At 34.9% G+C, this 15,630-nt stretch overlaps 3 protein-coding genes across 6 annotated transcripts; 1 reads left to right on the top strand and 2 right to left on the bottom strand.

The window, feature by feature from the left end:
* Positions 1–1,550: 1,550 nt before the first annotated feature.
* LOC143466052 (vitamin D 25-hydroxylase-like) lies at positions 1,551–4,995 on the top strand. Its single transcript, XM_076964640.1, has 9 exons — positions 1,551–1,813; positions 2,008–2,156; positions 2,303–2,405; positions 2,852–2,961; positions 3,362–3,480; positions 3,696–3,808; positions 3,926–4,070; positions 4,141–4,301; positions 4,446–4,995. Exons 1-9 carry the CDS (start codon positions 1,568–1,570, stop codon positions 4,764–4,766), a joined length of 1,467 nt encoding a protein of 488 aa, XP_076820755.1. The 5' UTR covers positions 1,551–1,567; the 3' UTR covers positions 4,767–4,995.
* Positions 4,996–9,007: 4,012 nt separating this feature from the next.
* On the bottom strand, positions 9,008–10,295 carry LOC143466139 (uncharacterized). The gene is made up of 4 exons (XM_076964759.1): positions 10,149–10,295; positions 9,781–9,940; positions 9,492–9,608; positions 9,008–9,365 (listed from the first exon to the last, which is right to left on the bottom strand). Exons 1-4 carry the CDS (start codon positions 10,293–10,295, stop codon positions 9,280–9,282), a joined length of 510 nt encoding a protein of 169 aa, XP_076820874.1. The 3' UTR covers positions 9,008–9,279.
* LOC143466140 (uncharacterized) lies at positions 10,229–12,886 on the bottom strand. Of its 4 annotated transcripts, none has more exons than XM_076964760.1 (7): positions 11,654–12,886; positions 11,392–11,585; positions 11,183–11,233; positions 10,936–11,043; positions 10,720–10,758; positions 10,513–10,575; positions 10,229–10,359 (listed from the first exon to the last, which is right to left on the bottom strand). In XM_076964760.1, exons 2-7 carry the CDS (start codon positions 11,397–11,399, stop codon positions 10,320–10,322), a joined length of 309 nt encoding a protein of 102 aa, XP_076820875.1. In that variant the 5' UTR covers positions 11,400–11,585; positions 11,654–12,886; the 3' UTR covers positions 10,229–10,319. The 4 variants fall into 4 exon arrangements, 3 of the variants coding, with proteins under 3 accessions (XP_076820875.1, XP_076820876.1, XP_076820877.1); XM_076964762.1 differs by having other exon boundaries at positions 10,294–10,326; XM_076964761.1 differs by having other exon boundaries at positions 11,392–12,886.
* Positions 12,887–15,630: the final 2,744 nt, after the last annotated feature.

The raw sequence follows: 15,630 nt of genomic DNA, 5'->3' as shown, positions 1-15,630 counted from the left end.
AACTAAAAGACGTGCCGACCCCAATAAAGTGCAGCGTGAAATCTTGTACAAACAAAAGGTCATCTGGGTCGGTCTTGTTTGTGTTAAAAACGAAGATTGCTTCTTTAATGAATGACGGTGCTTTTCGGACTTTGATCCAGTGTGAAAGAGCACCCGAAACGAAATAATGGATCTACATTAATTTTTTCTATATAGTCGCTGTTATCAACACATAGTCGCTGCATTATACAATCAACTCTAGTCTAGGACAACGGGATCAATTCAGGGCGGTTATAGTTAATATTAACTTCCGTTTACACAAAACTTCTTTGTCATTGTTAATTTATTAACAATTATGCTGACGTCTCGATAATTTAAAGGTCAAACATTTAAGCTTAAAGCGTTTTCAGTAGTCCTTAAGTTTTAATCACACCATGAGGTGATTAAAACGATCAGCGGTTTATCTTTATCTAAACCGATTGAGCGACTTTACGATTTAACTACGTGTGGCTGACACTGCACAAAACTTTTCAATCGTTAATTTCTCGAAAACTATCCGTTTCGTTTCGTGTTTCGATGTGACCGTGTGCAGGGTCGGCCACATTTAGGAATTTATAGGTGATAAGACCATAAGTCCTGTTTGTAAATAAGAACTCGCAGTTCGCTGTACATTTATGAAAAGTTGTCAAATGTACACAAACATTTGCTTGTTTCTGCGCTGAAATCATTTAGTATCAAAGTTTGTCAAATTCATCGTAATTACATAAACAGATTTGAAAAGACTAAATTGTGCTGTCAATATAGTTAATGTTTAACCCTGAGACGTTCTGCATTGTCTTCCATTTTTTCAATGTTTTTGTGAAAGTTGTCATATCTTATCAACACATTTTCAAACGGTTTGCGTTTGACAAATTGGATAGAATTTTTAATTGTTGGGCGGTTAATATTTTCCTTGTCTGTTAAATATTTTGTTCTAAGAAGTGACATTGTAAAATTTGTTCAGACGTTTTAATTTTTAAAAACTAAAATTATGCGTGATAAAGCACCCGAACTGTTACAAGAAATTTTGAATTTATTTGTCTTTTATGGTGACTGGCAAGGTCCAACGCTAGTTCGAGCAAAGTTCGCTGCGTAGAAGAGGTCAAACGGGGTTAGGTAGACATTGAAGCAGGTTTACACAAAATTCTTTGAGTTTTTTGGCTTACGAAGAGATCTCGGTATTGCAGATATGAGAAAAAAGGTTTGAAAGGGTAAAGGCTTATAAGCTATACGGCTGTGAGGACTTTGACACAGTGTGTTACAACACACGAGGCGCTGGTTTACTTTTGTAAAGATGCGATTGTCGATATTTCGTTTTTAACAAGAGTATTGACTATGGGATGAATTCACTTCAGTGACGGTTGTAGTTTATGCAGCAAAAAGTTACTTTAGAAAGAAGACACCGCAACTTCAAAGCGAAGAAAATGTCTGCTTCAATGCCAAGGCTAAACAATAAAACTTGTTTAAGACATTACCGACAATACAAAAACCCTAATTTGCAAGGATAAATTTATTATTGTGTTTTTAGAGATTAACTGATATAGTAGAAATGATTGTGGAAGCATTGATACTATTTTTTATGTTGGTATTGTACGGAACTATGGTTTGGTACCGAAGGCCACCAAATTCTGCACCGGGTCCTTTGGGACTACCTATATTCGGCAATGCTTTCTTCTTAGGAAAAGAACCTCAAAAAACTTTTCGAGATTGGGGTAAGAAATATGGAAAGGTTCTGAATGTTCGCCTTGGCAGTAGCGACTGCATTGTAATCAATGATTACGCCACGTTACATCAAGTAAGTTTATGAACAGGTTTAATTCCAACGGTTTTATAACCAACTGGTTGTAACTGTTTGCGTAATCATTGTGTACTTGTGTATTAATAAAGTCGTACAAATGTGTGCTTTACATTTTCAGTTTTGTACAAATGTTAAAAAGAATAAATTTAATGTTTTTCGTGTATTAGGTTAACTTAATCACATATTTATAGGCAAACGTAAAGCGACTTGCCGCTTTTTCTGGAGTTACGATATGTCCGATTTTTACGGAGTTTACAAGCGGGAATTACGGAATTGCATTAGCTAACTACTCACCGTCATGGCAAACACACAGACGACATGTAGTTACTACACTTCGTAGGTAAAGCATTAACACAAAGGCACTTTTGATACTTTCACGTTTTCACTTTCCGACTCTAAAGTTTGAATAGTCTATATTTTTTCATTTAAGTTTGGCTTTTTGTTTCCAACTTATAAAACGTTTTTGACTTTCTTTATTTTCGGTAGATTCGAAGTGGGAAAACGGAGCATGGAAACCAAAATTTTTAACGAAGCATCGAGGTTGACGGATTTCCTTAGGTCGACCAATGGACAAGCCGTTAACATCGGGGTAAAAACTTTTAAACTAAGTCAGCAGCATCAGAACTATTTGCAAAAATTTACTGAAATTCTACTTAAAAAGTGGATCACAAATAATACAAAAAACTTTATATAAAATAGAACTTTAAAAACTACTAAAAACTGCTGCAAATAGGCCTACATATTTGACGTTTTTCAAACACCAATGATTTTGTTTCACTAAGGTTTATGAATATTTTATCACAGGTCGCAATTTACGATTAAAAAAATTTTTCATATAATCGATTTACAAACTACCGATGAGTTAACGATTTTTCTTTGATATTCATTTGTAACAACACATATTTACAAATTCTCTTGAAAACAAACGTATTTGAATAAAAAATATTTGATATCATTGAGAAACAAATATTAAAAGCACCATAAATTTTGTTGATTCCTATTAATTAATATTATATTACTTTCCTTGATGTACAGGAATTGCTACACAAAATGACGACCAACATTCTTTGCCACGCTATCTTTGGAAAAAGATACGAATATGAAAATCCGGTTCTTTGCTCGATAGTACAGACAATAAATGGAATGTAAATACGATAAGTATTTTTATTTGTCTGGTTTGCTTTTGTTTGTGCATTCAAACTTACATGTAATTAATTTCAAATTAGATGTCGATTACTTACCCTTTCGTTTCCAATTATAATTATGATACAAATTTGCGAAATAGTTTCGAATTGTTTAAGATTGTGAAGAGGAAAATCTCTAATATTTTCGAATGCCCATCACTTTTTAAAGTTATTATGATGATAATGATAATTATGGAGTTTTATTTGTATTGCTGAACTGACCAAAAGCATTCCGATATTAAAATGTAACAGAAACAATGCAATCCTATTCAACGTTAAAACTAACTACCTCGGATTAAAAGTATCATCAATATTTAATAGAACACATGTACATGTAATTATTTTTATGTTTTTAATACAGAGTAGATGCGGAATTTGGCGAAGCAATGCAGACGGCAATGCTTTTTCCTTGGCTTCGATATGTTCCTCCAGTGTCAAAAGGTTGTGACGAAGTCCTGAAGTCGAGGCAACGCATGATAGGTAAATGACGGACATTTTTTCTATTTTTGATCGATTTCAGAATTTTAGTCTTTAACCAGCTTCTTCAGTGACATGTTCTTCCACAGTTTGATATTAATAGTTAAGGACTTAAATAAATAATGTATAATAAGACAAAACCGTAGTAAAAATAACAAAATATACAATGCTTATACTTAGTTAATTACGCCCGATAAGCGTTCTGCCATTGATTCCAGAAACCATTGATGAAGTTGTGTTTGAACACGAAAATAGTTATGATGAAGATGATATGAGAGATTTTATCGATTGTTATCTTAAAGAAATGAAAGCGGGAAAAGACCTTTTTACGGTATTTTTCCGAAACAATTTTCATTGTCGTTTTTGCTCATTGTAGCATTTGATAAAACCATCGTCGAGAGTTTAGTTTCTTTTCTGAACAATGTTACACCGAGTATTTTATGTGAAGAGAAAGCAACTACTTTATGAAGTATCCGATCTTTTCCTGGCTGGCACCGACACAACTTCAAACACCCTAACATGGTGTCTGCACGCTCTTCTACACTACCCAGAGACGCAAAGAAAACTTCGAAAAGAAATTTTTGATGTGTTAGGTAAATATTTGCTGGGCTACATAGATAACGTAGTCAGCTCTTTTCAATTTGTTTCTTCATACTCTATTAGGACCAACGGGCAAAGTTAATATATCACATGAGCCTAAGATGCCATACGTCCTGGCTTTTATCAACGAGGTTTTGAGGTTTCATCCGTTACTGGGATTGAGTTATCGCAGTACTACCGAAGACACTGAACTTGGAGGCTACAGTATTCCAAAAGACACACCGGTATGGCAAATACCAGCGGTTTAAATGTTACATCGGTCGTTATGACTTGCACGCTTTTCACTTATGTACTTTTTTGTAAAAATTTCTATCGCACTGATAATTTTTGATCTTTAAGTTATTAAAAACTATTTATGATGTTGTCAGGTTATACTCAATCTTTGGGCAATTCTCATGAACCCAGACGACTGGCACGAACCGGATAAGTTTAACCCAGATCGTTTCATCGATGAAAAAGGAAACTTTTTCAAACCCAGTTGCGCCGTTCCATTTAATATTGGAGGTCGACAATGTCCCGGAGAACGACTTGCCAGAATGGAACTGTTCCTTTATTTGGTAACAATGGCTCAGCGATTCGAGATTTTACCAGATCCAGAACTCGCTGACTTACCTACCATTGACATGCATATTGGAGGGGGAGTTTTTTTCGCCCCTCCACCGTTCAAGGTGGTTTTTAAAGAAACTTGATTTTCTTTTGTGTGCTTGCTGATACAATAATCTTGAAGTTAATTTTATGTATACAAAATACTAATCGAGGGACAAATGATGTTTTACCAATTAATTTTTTCAGTTGTGTAGTGAATAGAAGTTGCATGAACCACGTCTTCATCTAAACGTATGTGTTACAAATTTGCTTTTACTTGATTCTCAAAAGGTTTTTTCAGCAGGCATTCTGCAATTAAAATTTTAAATGCCATAGACTGGGTGCTATAAGGTTTGTGAAGGAGTGAACGAAAGGGTAAAGGAGACGTCAAGCAACAGAAATAGCCATAAAATCTTTGTTTGTTTTATTATACAGTGAATTTACTAAAGGACTGATTACAGTACTCGAAAAATCCTACATGGGGCTCTGAAATTTTGAATGTCAATTTAGTATACTTTGGAATACTACTTTATCAAGAACCATCAAAAAACCATGATTGAAACTTTTTTAACATAGGAGCAAAATAAGAATTAGAAATCACGATCTGGGACATTGAAGTACGCCAACTGCTAGGGTAATTCCCAGGCTAGAAAACAACATCAACTATGGTGCCTTCTGATTGGTCTAAACAGGATTTTAAAGCTCTACGTAAGACGTGCAACAAAATCATAGAGATCTTAATTTTACCCTTATAAATTAAAACTTTAATAGGGCGTTCTTAAAAGGATTTAAGCAAGAACAAAACACCATGGAAGATATTCTAATAATTGTGGTCAGTATTATAGTGCCCAATGCAGTAATACTGTATACACTAAATAAGTGCTATACAGGCCTATACACTTATGTTTACACAAATATAATACGTCATACATCCTTTGAACAGACGATGGACGGAAAAGAGGCACTTCTCTTCTATATTATTTGTAAGAAGCAAAACATAAATATATATTCATAACCTGAAACGTATCTCTGAAATACTACATTCATAGTAGCGCATGTTAGAATCTTCACAAAATGTCATAAACTTTCTAATTTGAAGTTTGAATATAAAACATTATTCGTAATAGTCAGGAAGATAAGACTCCCAGTCACTTACTAAATTTATGCAACAATGTATGTCTTTTCAATGCGAAAATATATCTACTTAGCTAAACATTAACTTATAACAGAAAGTCTATGAGAAAAAATGATAACTGAAATTCATACGATTTTAAGGGTTACCAACAACTAAGTACTTCTATCCCTATCTTCTATCCAAATAGGAATGTTTGAAGAAACCCTTCCACTGAGCATCTCGCGTAAAATTGAGAATGTACTGTCGTTGGAGACAGAAGTCTTCAAATTCTTCCCAAATATTCTTTTAGCTTCATTAAAAATTTAAAGTTGAAAAATTCGTAAATATATGACCGACAACTGTCTATGTACAATTAAAACTTATGAGCTCGATATCCAATCTTAGATGTCTGTTTAAATTACTTACTACTTATTTTAAATTACTTAACTTAACGTTATTGGGGTTGGACAAACTAGTCCCATTGAGCAAAAAATTATTGAATACAGTATCTCTCCTGAATTGTTCCCGACGCACCTGTTAAACACTTAAATGTGCCAGCATGAAATGTGCTCAAAACTGGCGTAATGTCATTCATGATGCTTAAGAATGTACTGTGAGGCAACACATACTTTTCTGTAAGTTTTAAACAGAAGTACTGCCAACATTTCTACATAATCTAGCTCCTGGATCATGATATCGATGTATGAATCTCTCTCTCTTGGATTTGAGTATAAATGCCACTTGAATTAGCAGCATCATCTGATGTTTCTAATGTTACATGCGAATTATCAGTAGGCCTAACAGTTTGGGTTTCACAATTGCTTTTAATGTTGTTATGAAATCTCTGTAAATGCTTCATAAAACTTTGTATGATTGAATAAATTATTTTGCAGTTGGAAATTTGATAAACAAAAACTCGTTCCCTAGTGTAACAAACATAGGTGGGCAGTACCGCGGTACTATAGTGTCGAATTTTTGTACCGCGACACTTTTTCAGTACCGATACCGTCGATACTTATTGAAAAAAGTACAGAATCTCTGTACCGAATTACTTTTTTCAAGAAATATCAGTCGGTCCAGGTACTCAGTACTTTCCACGCGATACTTTCAAAATTTTAACAAGTATGTAATGAAAAGTGGTATATGGTACCTTAGCCTGTAAGGTTTACCCACTACACTACAAAGTCTGTTTCCTTGTGTATATCTTAACAGTGAACTTTGATAGACTTCAGCAATAATGACACAGGAATGACTACTGTATAATCTGATTATATTTGAAGCTTCTTTGAACGAATACATCAAGATAGAACATTGTGACAGCAACAGCATAAAGACATGTTGCGGCGTTGAACGTAGAAACCAAAAGGACTGAATAAATCAAAATGCACGCACAGGGGAAGCATCGATTACGTCACAAAGTGCTATGCTTCATTGATTCCATAGATGAGAATTCTATGTCGTACACAATTTTATATTACATTAAGTGATATATTTATCACAAGTATATTTTCAAAAATACATGTTAATTAGTCCTTAATACTAATTTTAGTATCTGTTGATCCTTTTTAATCTAGAAATGTCAAGTAAAATTGCAACCGATTAACATTAGGCCTACACATGTTTTGAGCTGGAGTAACTTTTACAGGGGGCATAATTGCGGCAAATATTGCATTTGCAGCAGCATCTTTTACACAAAATGTACCGGTACCGAGTACCGACAAAGTACCGAAACACTTTTTTAAAATAGTACCGAATACCGGAACCGTCGGTACATTTTTTGCCAATTAACGGTATCGTTAACGACGGTACTTTCAAAGTACCGACCGCCCACCTCTGGTAATAAACTGATGTAAATTCCAATTCTATGATTTAGAAGGGGCTCACACATACGTGCATACACAACTGCTAGTTCAATCTAATTAGCAACCAAATACCAACTAGAGTAATGTCCATATTGCAAATGGTCTCCTATATAATTCCTTGTATAGCTTGCATTATAAGCAGACACAGGGCAGAGAAAGTTCATCTGTAAATTCTAGTAATTATTATCTAGACCTTTTAGCAACAGGCGTTATTTTCTGATGTAGGCCTACTGTACTACTGTAGACCTATTGGTGAATATTTACAGAAACGAAATAAGTTACCTGCGCAAACCCCAAAACTGTCATAGCCTAGCATACGTTGTAAATCCATGCTAGCCTGTTCCCAGACTGAAATTCTGGACGTTTATCGATAAGATCAAAGACTGCACTGACAAGCTGTCATGTGCGGATTTTGATGCTTTATCATGCCTTTGTTTACTTACAACAAGACATGTAAAGATGCAGGAAAATCGTGTCGCAATAGACCTCTTTCGAGTTGCAGTCTGGGTGGCAAGATTTTTTTCGATCGCTTATACTTAACAATGGACACTGTCGACCCACTTTGACTCGGCGATAAAAGCGGAGGTAACTTGGAAAAGGTCTATTGATTAAGGGCATACATAATTCAACTACCTAATTAAGCTAGGCTACATGATTGTACTCATTAACGCACCAAAAGTGCGCTGCCGAATCTAACGATAACAACACTTGTTTTCAGTAATATTGTAGCCTAGTCTAGGCTAATTTGCGTAAGTTTTACAATTCCTTACTTGAGCAAGCCCAAAAGGTCGATGTAATTGTAAAAGAATTTAAAAATAGTACGTGGGAACCTCTTTTAAAATAAATTTAAAGTTATAAGTTTGATAGAATCTGACGTTCAATAACAACATGCATAACTGTTCTAACATGCTTACAAGCATTCACAAATTTCCAAAATGGCAGACATGAGGGAATTGAACGAATGACGCTTTGTTACGTAACAAAACAGTTGAAAACAAAGCACTTGATAAAAATAAAGGCACTGAAGTTGAAGACTGAAAAACTTTGGACATAACGGAGTAAGAAGATAATACTTTTTGTTTGAATATAGGACATATTAGTCACATGACTTGGCTTGGCTTAGACTTGGCTTGGCCTATACCTCATGTATATAGATTTTTTGTTATAATGCAATTAATAAATTTTAGTGTCATATCGCTCACAATGTTCAATGCGTAGGTGTTTACATAACAACAAACAAGCAACTATGGGGATGCGAGGTTGATTGTTTTAGGTTGGCCTAAAGCCAAAGGCTTTAGTCTTTCTTTTAGAACTCCTTGACTAATTTATTTTTGACACCTTTCCCAGATAGCACGTCGCTCGAGGGCCGACGTCGAGCCGCTAGCTTGCTTTTGGCGGCCCACAAACGATAATCGCTGAAGGGCCAACTTCGTTTTGTCCAGCGGGCCTAGGTCGGGTAGGGAGCAACAAAATCTTTGTCGGACCTCGGTCGGCGAGTTAGCTACGATCTCCTACGAGCCGACTTTGGGCCTACCAACAATCACTAACACACAGGGTTTTTATGCAGTTCAGCAAAAAGTTTATTTTTTCAAATTTGAAAGTTCTACCAGCAAACACAATATTTTATTATAATCACTATCATCATCCGCTATCATCACTTGTAGAAGATGAGTCGAAATTCATGAAATACAATTGTCTGTGCGTGGCTTCATCTTTCCGCTCTTTATCTAAAACATTTTTGTAATGAACTATATTGCATAATGTTTCTTTACTATCTACAAAATTAAAAATGCAAAGTAAAACGTTCTGCAATACATGATATGAACATCACACACGCATGCCACACAGCTTACCCATTTTGTTCTTCATTCTTTTTAGCCGTCCCCCTTCCCTATCACTAGCATTTTTTAACCATTTCTTGATCTCGCAGATACTCTCTGCTTCCTTAATACCCGATTTCTTGGCAGCATCTAAAGTATAATGACATAAAAACAAAATACTGGAGTAAACATCATCGACAGATAGGCCTAATAGTAAATAACACTCACAATACATCTTAAAACAATTAAGAAGCGGTAAGCAACCTAAAAAATCAAAACATGACTTAGCAAAACCATCAACACTCAATTTTGACTTATTCACCTATAACAGCTTTTGCGAGTTGTGATGAATGCATTCCTGTCTTATGACCCTTTCCCATCCAATTACAATTGGTTGCCAGTTCACAGGTCAACAATTTGCTCAACATCATGCTGATAACATCTTTTGCTGTTATGCCACCTATTGTTTCTAGATAGGAAATCTGAAAAAAATCCTGATAAGAATCAATTGTTTGGCGGCATTATGTTACTGGTTACATGTCATGCTTTTACATGGAAGCATTATCAAAGTTGAAAAAAATGTCAACGTAGTCCCCCATAGCAATTAGATAAAAGAGATGAAAATACTCAATATTCATGTTATTATTTAATTATCAGTAACTTGCATATTAACCTACATGTTGCACTTACAAAAACATGCGCTTGTGATTTCTCTGCTAGCAGTGATTCCACCCTATCAAAATCCTCAAATGAATCTATCGGCAAGTTGAAGTGTTCCACCGAAGAAGTGGACGGTATCTGCCCTTCCACAAATTGGCGATGAAGAGACTGGAGCATTACACTGTTTTGTTTTACTTGTCCCTAAATTCTTTCAAGTAAGAGAATAGTAGATGGTCTCTCACTGTTCAAATATTTGCGCAACATCACCAAGAGCTTGTGACACATGATAATTGGTAGCCCACCAAAGAGTTTTACAAAACCACTTTTACTTTACTCCTTTTTACATGCAATTATTCCGGGAAAATTTATTTAGTTCTGTACAACTTAAACTTACCGTTCTGTGGGCAATTGATGTGACGCACTTGCCTGTACATCAGTTTCTTGAGAAGTCACAGAACTGCAAAAAACATGAAGTGTGTATTGTTAGTATTAAATACATCATTTAGTGAAATACGCATGTTATAATGGTCTGATACGGGCACGACAAATAAAGATTGCAGTTAGTACAGTACTGGAAATATTGCATGTCAAATTTGTTTACCTTGCAACTAAAATGGGTGTTGAAAAAGAAGTATTTGCACTGCCAAAACAAAGAAATTGGTAGCATAGCTTATCACTTCTACTTGAAGATAAAATACTTTCATTTTTTTACCTTGAACATTAATGTAAAGATTGATAACTTTTATATGTAGCCCATAACTTATTTAAAAAATTACATATTATTTATAATAACAGCAATATCGAGAATAATGTATACCTTCTTTCCTGGGTGTTAGGCATTTCTGGAACAACAGGTGGTGGTGTTGAATGTTGTAAAAACAATTTTTTCCTTTTGGGTTTGGATTGGTCTGATTCCCAGTGGTTACTGCAGTAAATATGTTCACTAATGTGCAAATCACTACTTTAGACAGTCATAACATGTATAATAATAATTAATCAGGTAATTTATCAAGCATTTGCACTTTGTTTATTTCATCATCCAAGGTCAATTCTGTTTACTTTACCTGGCATCATTGTCAGAATTTGAATCTTCAAGTCGAGATGGAGGTCGAATTCTGATAAAAAATATGTATATGTTTTTGTTTCAACAAAATATTTGAAAAATGTGCGAGTTTGAATACTTCATTACAAATAAATTATGTAATTGTAATTGTACGTTGGTCTGAATTATCATTAACATCAAAGTCAATGTTCTGCGAAACAGAACGATTACCGGTACATGTAGATATTGCAGATATACTTTCTGTAGTACTATTTGATTGTAATACAGCAACCGGATCCGATCTTTCTTCATCGCTTTGCTGGAAAAATATGTTATGCCGTTCAGCTCGTGCTGCAGCATGCCGACGCAGGGTTCTATCGGAAACTATACTGGTATGCATGTTTTGTGCTGAAGCCATGGTTAACCTAAAAACATGACACTTTTATTAGTCAAACTAGAAACTATTATACATTACAAGTGCAAAATTACACACCTTAATTCTATTTTACACAAGTTCCAGAGAGACTCAAAATACACATGAGGGGGCTTTTTTATCCTCCGTCTAAAATACATGTTTCGCTCATGATAAAGTTACAAAACTTGGCAGTCTTGGACACCTAGCCTAGGTTTATTATTGGACCTCTTCAGATATTGACTTTGCTTGCATGACTTAGTACGTATTTCTTTCTTATAGGGCACATTTTATTTCGAGATTTTGCCTCATTCGAAATTTGGTGGATGTCTTTTATATGCCAAATGGTTTGAAATATAGGCTATACTTTTGTTGAATATTGATTTATAATCCTGAAACGGAAAACAACCTGCCTTAAGCAAATGACGCAGCAGTAGGCCTAGTCGAAAAACACACGTACTAAGCTACGTGACTAAGGCCATTAGCCTATACCAAACTCTTTACGTAGCCTAGCGTGCAGACAGACGCACATTAACCAATCAACGAGTCTCGTGCATGTGTATGTTTTATGATAAGATCTAATCCAACTACAATTGGTACATATAACATTTGGATTTGTATCAAATCTCTAACCACTTATCAGCAGCAATACTATATAATAAACCGAACTATGGTTTAAAATCCACCAGAAAACAATTTTTGCCTGCCTTCATATCTTTTAAATGTTACATCCTCAATCCAAACTATTGTATCGTACTATATCCTATCTCATTGTTCAAACTAGACGGCGACAATCAAACTTGCTGACGACCATAGCCTCAAAGCAGAAAAAAACATTAAAATGATATCGATTTGATAACTTAGAAATAAATGTTTATTTAATTGTTAAACAAAAACTCAGAATAAACAAAGAAGTATAATACGTATTATATTCAAAATATCTGAATAAAAAAAGCCAGGGGTGTTATTACTATAGGAATTACTATAATTATTATAATTGTTAGTTTGTTACCAACATTTAGTGATAAAACCTTTCCGACTGTTACGAACCTCATTAAATAATAACATTTATATTTTAAAAATATTAAATAAAACTAAGTTATGTATGTTTAATCATTATTTTGTTCTAAACGGTTTTATGGCATCATCTAACATCACTAATGGACCTCCGTCGGCCCGACAAAGATCTTTTGGACAGCGTAAAAACACCGTGTCTAGCTTGCTACCCATTAGCGGCAGAGGAGCTACAATCGCTATAGCGAGAATAGCTCGTTGTAGTTGTCGGACCGACAACTACGTGCTATCTGGGTTGTTTATGCTATCTATGATTGTTTCTTTAAGTCAGCACAACGTTCATAAAGTATAAATTACCGAGTCATATAGTATATAGTTCATAAAGTATAAGTACCGACTTTCTGGCTGGACAGCAACTAAAATAAAATTATATTTTTTGTATGATCCGACCCAGTGTCGAATCCCAGAACCACCGTATTAAAGACGAATGTTCTCCAAGTGACGAACCTTCGGCCGCAAATCGGTTTGACAACCGCTCTTGCATGGCGAAGCATTCCGGCGGGACCAGCAGTCTTGAACTTTCTTTGACCTGTTTCCAATCTTAGCGCAATGCGATATCAAAAGCTGCATGATAGCACGATTGAGTTGCAGCAGTATGTCTTCAATAGATTGCCGCACTCAACCGATGTAATGTACGTATTTTTTTGCGACCGCGGAAGTGTTGTTTGTTACTGTTGATGAACAATTTATTTTTTCGTTTCTAAAATACTGTACAGTATTTCATAGTATGACTAAAAAGCTGTGCGGCTAAAATTTTTTACAAAGCGCAATGCTGTACAGTACTGTACTTTTGAATGAATAAAGACCGCAACGTTATTATGCGTAGATAATCAGCTATTGTTTCGTCAACTAACTACCCAGTGTACATAGTGTATTAGGACAATCGTGAATCATTTTCGCTTAACTGTTAATAATCCGGTTTATCGGATTTTATTGCTATTGATTTAGCACATTTGTTCCAAAACTTTTGTGTCGGAGTCGGACAGCGGGGTATCCGGATTAAAGGGGTAAAATACATAGGAAGAAATCCGTTCCCGGCAGTTTTGTGTCGGATAGCGGGGATTCCGGTTGTTCGGGGTACGGATTAACGAGGTCCCACTGTAATTCATAGTAAATGACTAAAAATCTAACATATTCTACGTCACCGAGCTTCTTTACCACAAGTACCATCTAACTTCGAACACTCTAAATATCTGACGCTACTTAAAAACACTTGTGATGATATGATAAGATTACCTGCAAATAGAATGCCGCATAGAATACTGTTTTGTTTACGGAAATCGGCAAAGCAAAGCATAACGTTACGTAATCGATTACTCTCTGCTTATCGTATTAAGTCGTGACAAAAATGTCGTGCATGCCTGCATTGCGTGTGTTGTTATTCATAGTTGTTCAATGCGTTACAGTCTACGAAGTTAACCCTAGAAAGTGGTCGACTTTATTATGTAGCTGTCCCAATGTTTTTATTTAAAATGTAATCGTTCAAAGAAGCTTCAATATAATCAGATTATACAGTTGTCATTCCCGTGTTATTATTGCTGAAGTCTATCAAAGTTCACTGTTAAGATATACACAAGTAAACAGACTTTGTAGTGAAGTGGGCAAACCTTACAGGTTAAGGTACTGTGATGATTTTATAAAATTGTTTGCAAATTGAATGCCGCATAGAAAACGGAAATCGGCAAAGCAAAGCATTGCGTTACGTGTCGCCTATGCATGACTTCCTGTATATCGTTATAAATCGTGACGTGAGTTATTCTTTCATTTATAACTATTCATTGCGTCACAGTCTACGAAGTTAACCCTAGAAAGTGGTCGACTTTATTATGTAGCTGTCACAATGTTCTATCTTGATGTATTCGTTCAAAGTAGCTTCAAATATAATCAGATTATACAGTAGTCATTCCTGTGTCATTATTGCTGAAGTCTATCAAAGTTCACTGTTAAGATATACACAAGTAAACAGACTTTGTAGTGTAGTGGGTAAACCTTACAGGCTAAGGTACCATATACCACTTTTCATTACAGTACCATACACCACTTTTCATTACACACTCATATACTGTGTCCAATATGTCGGTTTAGAAATTAAAGGTTTGAATGACATGATTGACCAAGGACAGTACAGCTTACTTAATAATACATTTTATCTAACTGGAGAACAAATAATCGCTTATTAAATGCCACTTATAAAAATAACTACAATTCACTATTACAATCGCCATACAAAATATGCAAATCAATGTTCGTTAATGTCTTAACACAGTATGAGCTGTATGCCTAAGTGTGAAGTGCTATATATGTTATACATTCACTTCATATCACAAGGAAAAATCAAATATCTGTAAAAGTTTTTGGGCGACTTTATGTTACTATACGCGGTATATTAATCTAATTTCGTGCGGTCTGTCTATTTATTATCACCTTAGACAAATTTAATGTGGTAAGCCGATCAGACTGAAAAATTTAAACTTCCGTGTTCCAAACCAGAAAAAAACAAGCTTTGTTCCTGTTTAACTAATTTAAACAGTTCCACGATTTTGATAACATTTTCGCGTTTGTGAAATTCTTTCCACATTTAACTGTGAAAACACCAAGTTTTACTTTAGTTGAAAATAAACAACAGTTATGATTTAATTTAATTTATTTGTTATGTCAGAAAAATGTATGTGCTAAATTTCCATTGTGGTTGAATATGAATATCAAAAACATCACATGCTGTTTTTCTTTAAATTCAGTCAGGCGTGACTTGGCAGAGAAGCCGAATGCGAGAATGCTCCAAAAGAGAAAATGGAATTAAAGAAAAAGAAAAGACGATTGTCCAAGCATGTATTATAAAGGCATTGGCAACGATATAAAGAACTATAAAGTATATATAGCAACGATACAGAGTTCTTTGTATCGTAGGTCTTAGTATAGATTACAATTATAGATTTTATGTTTCTTATTAATCTATGGTTTGATTCGCCAGCAAAATGGGGTTT

The sequence above is a fragment of the Clavelina lepadiformis genome, chromosome 7 (assembly GCF_947623445.1).
Source record: "Clavelina lepadiformis chromosome 7, kaClaLepa1.1, whole genome shotgun sequence".
Lineage (NCBI taxonomy): Eukaryota > Metazoa > Chordata > Ascidiacea > Aplousobranchia > Clavelinidae > Clavelina > Clavelina lepadiformis.
Note: the sequence above shows the minus strand (reverse complement) of the source record. Positions and strands in the feature narration are given on the sequence as shown.

Bases quoted from the DNA above. Each gene is read 5' to 3' on its own strand.
- LOC143466052 (XM_076964640.1), top strand. From the start codon at position 1,568: ATGATTGTGGAAGCATTGATACTATTTTTTATGTTGGTATTGTACGGA. The intron at 2,406-2,851 runs GTAAAAACTTTT...CTTGATGTACAG, and splicing joins GACAAGCCGTTAACATCGGG to GAATTGCTACACAAAATGAC. The intron at 4,302-4,445 runs GTATGGCAAATA...TGATGTTGTCAG, and splicing joins GTATTCCAAAAGACACACCG to GTTATACTCAATCTTTGGGC.
- LOC143466139 (XM_076964759.1), bottom strand. From the start codon at position 10,295: ATGCTCCAGTCTCTTCATCGCCAATTTGTGGAAGGGCAGATACCGTCC. The intron at 9,941-10,148 runs GTAAGTGCAACA...GATTTTTTTCAG, and splicing joins AATCACAAGCGCATGTTTTT to ATTTCCTATCTAGAAACAAT. The intron at 9,609-9,780 runs GTGAATAAGTCA...ATTATACTTTAG, and splicing joins ACTCGCAAAAGCTGTTATAG to ATGCTGCCAAGAAATCGGGT.
- LOC143466140 (XM_076964761.1), bottom strand. The intron at 11,044-11,182 runs GTAAAGTAAACA...TATTTACTGCAG, and splicing joins AATTCTGACAATGATGCCAG to TAACCACTGGGAATCAGACC. The intron at 10,576-10,719 runs GTAAACAAATTT...TGTTTTTTGCAG, and splicing joins ACACCCATTTTAGTTGCAAG to TTCTGTGACTTCTCAAGAAA.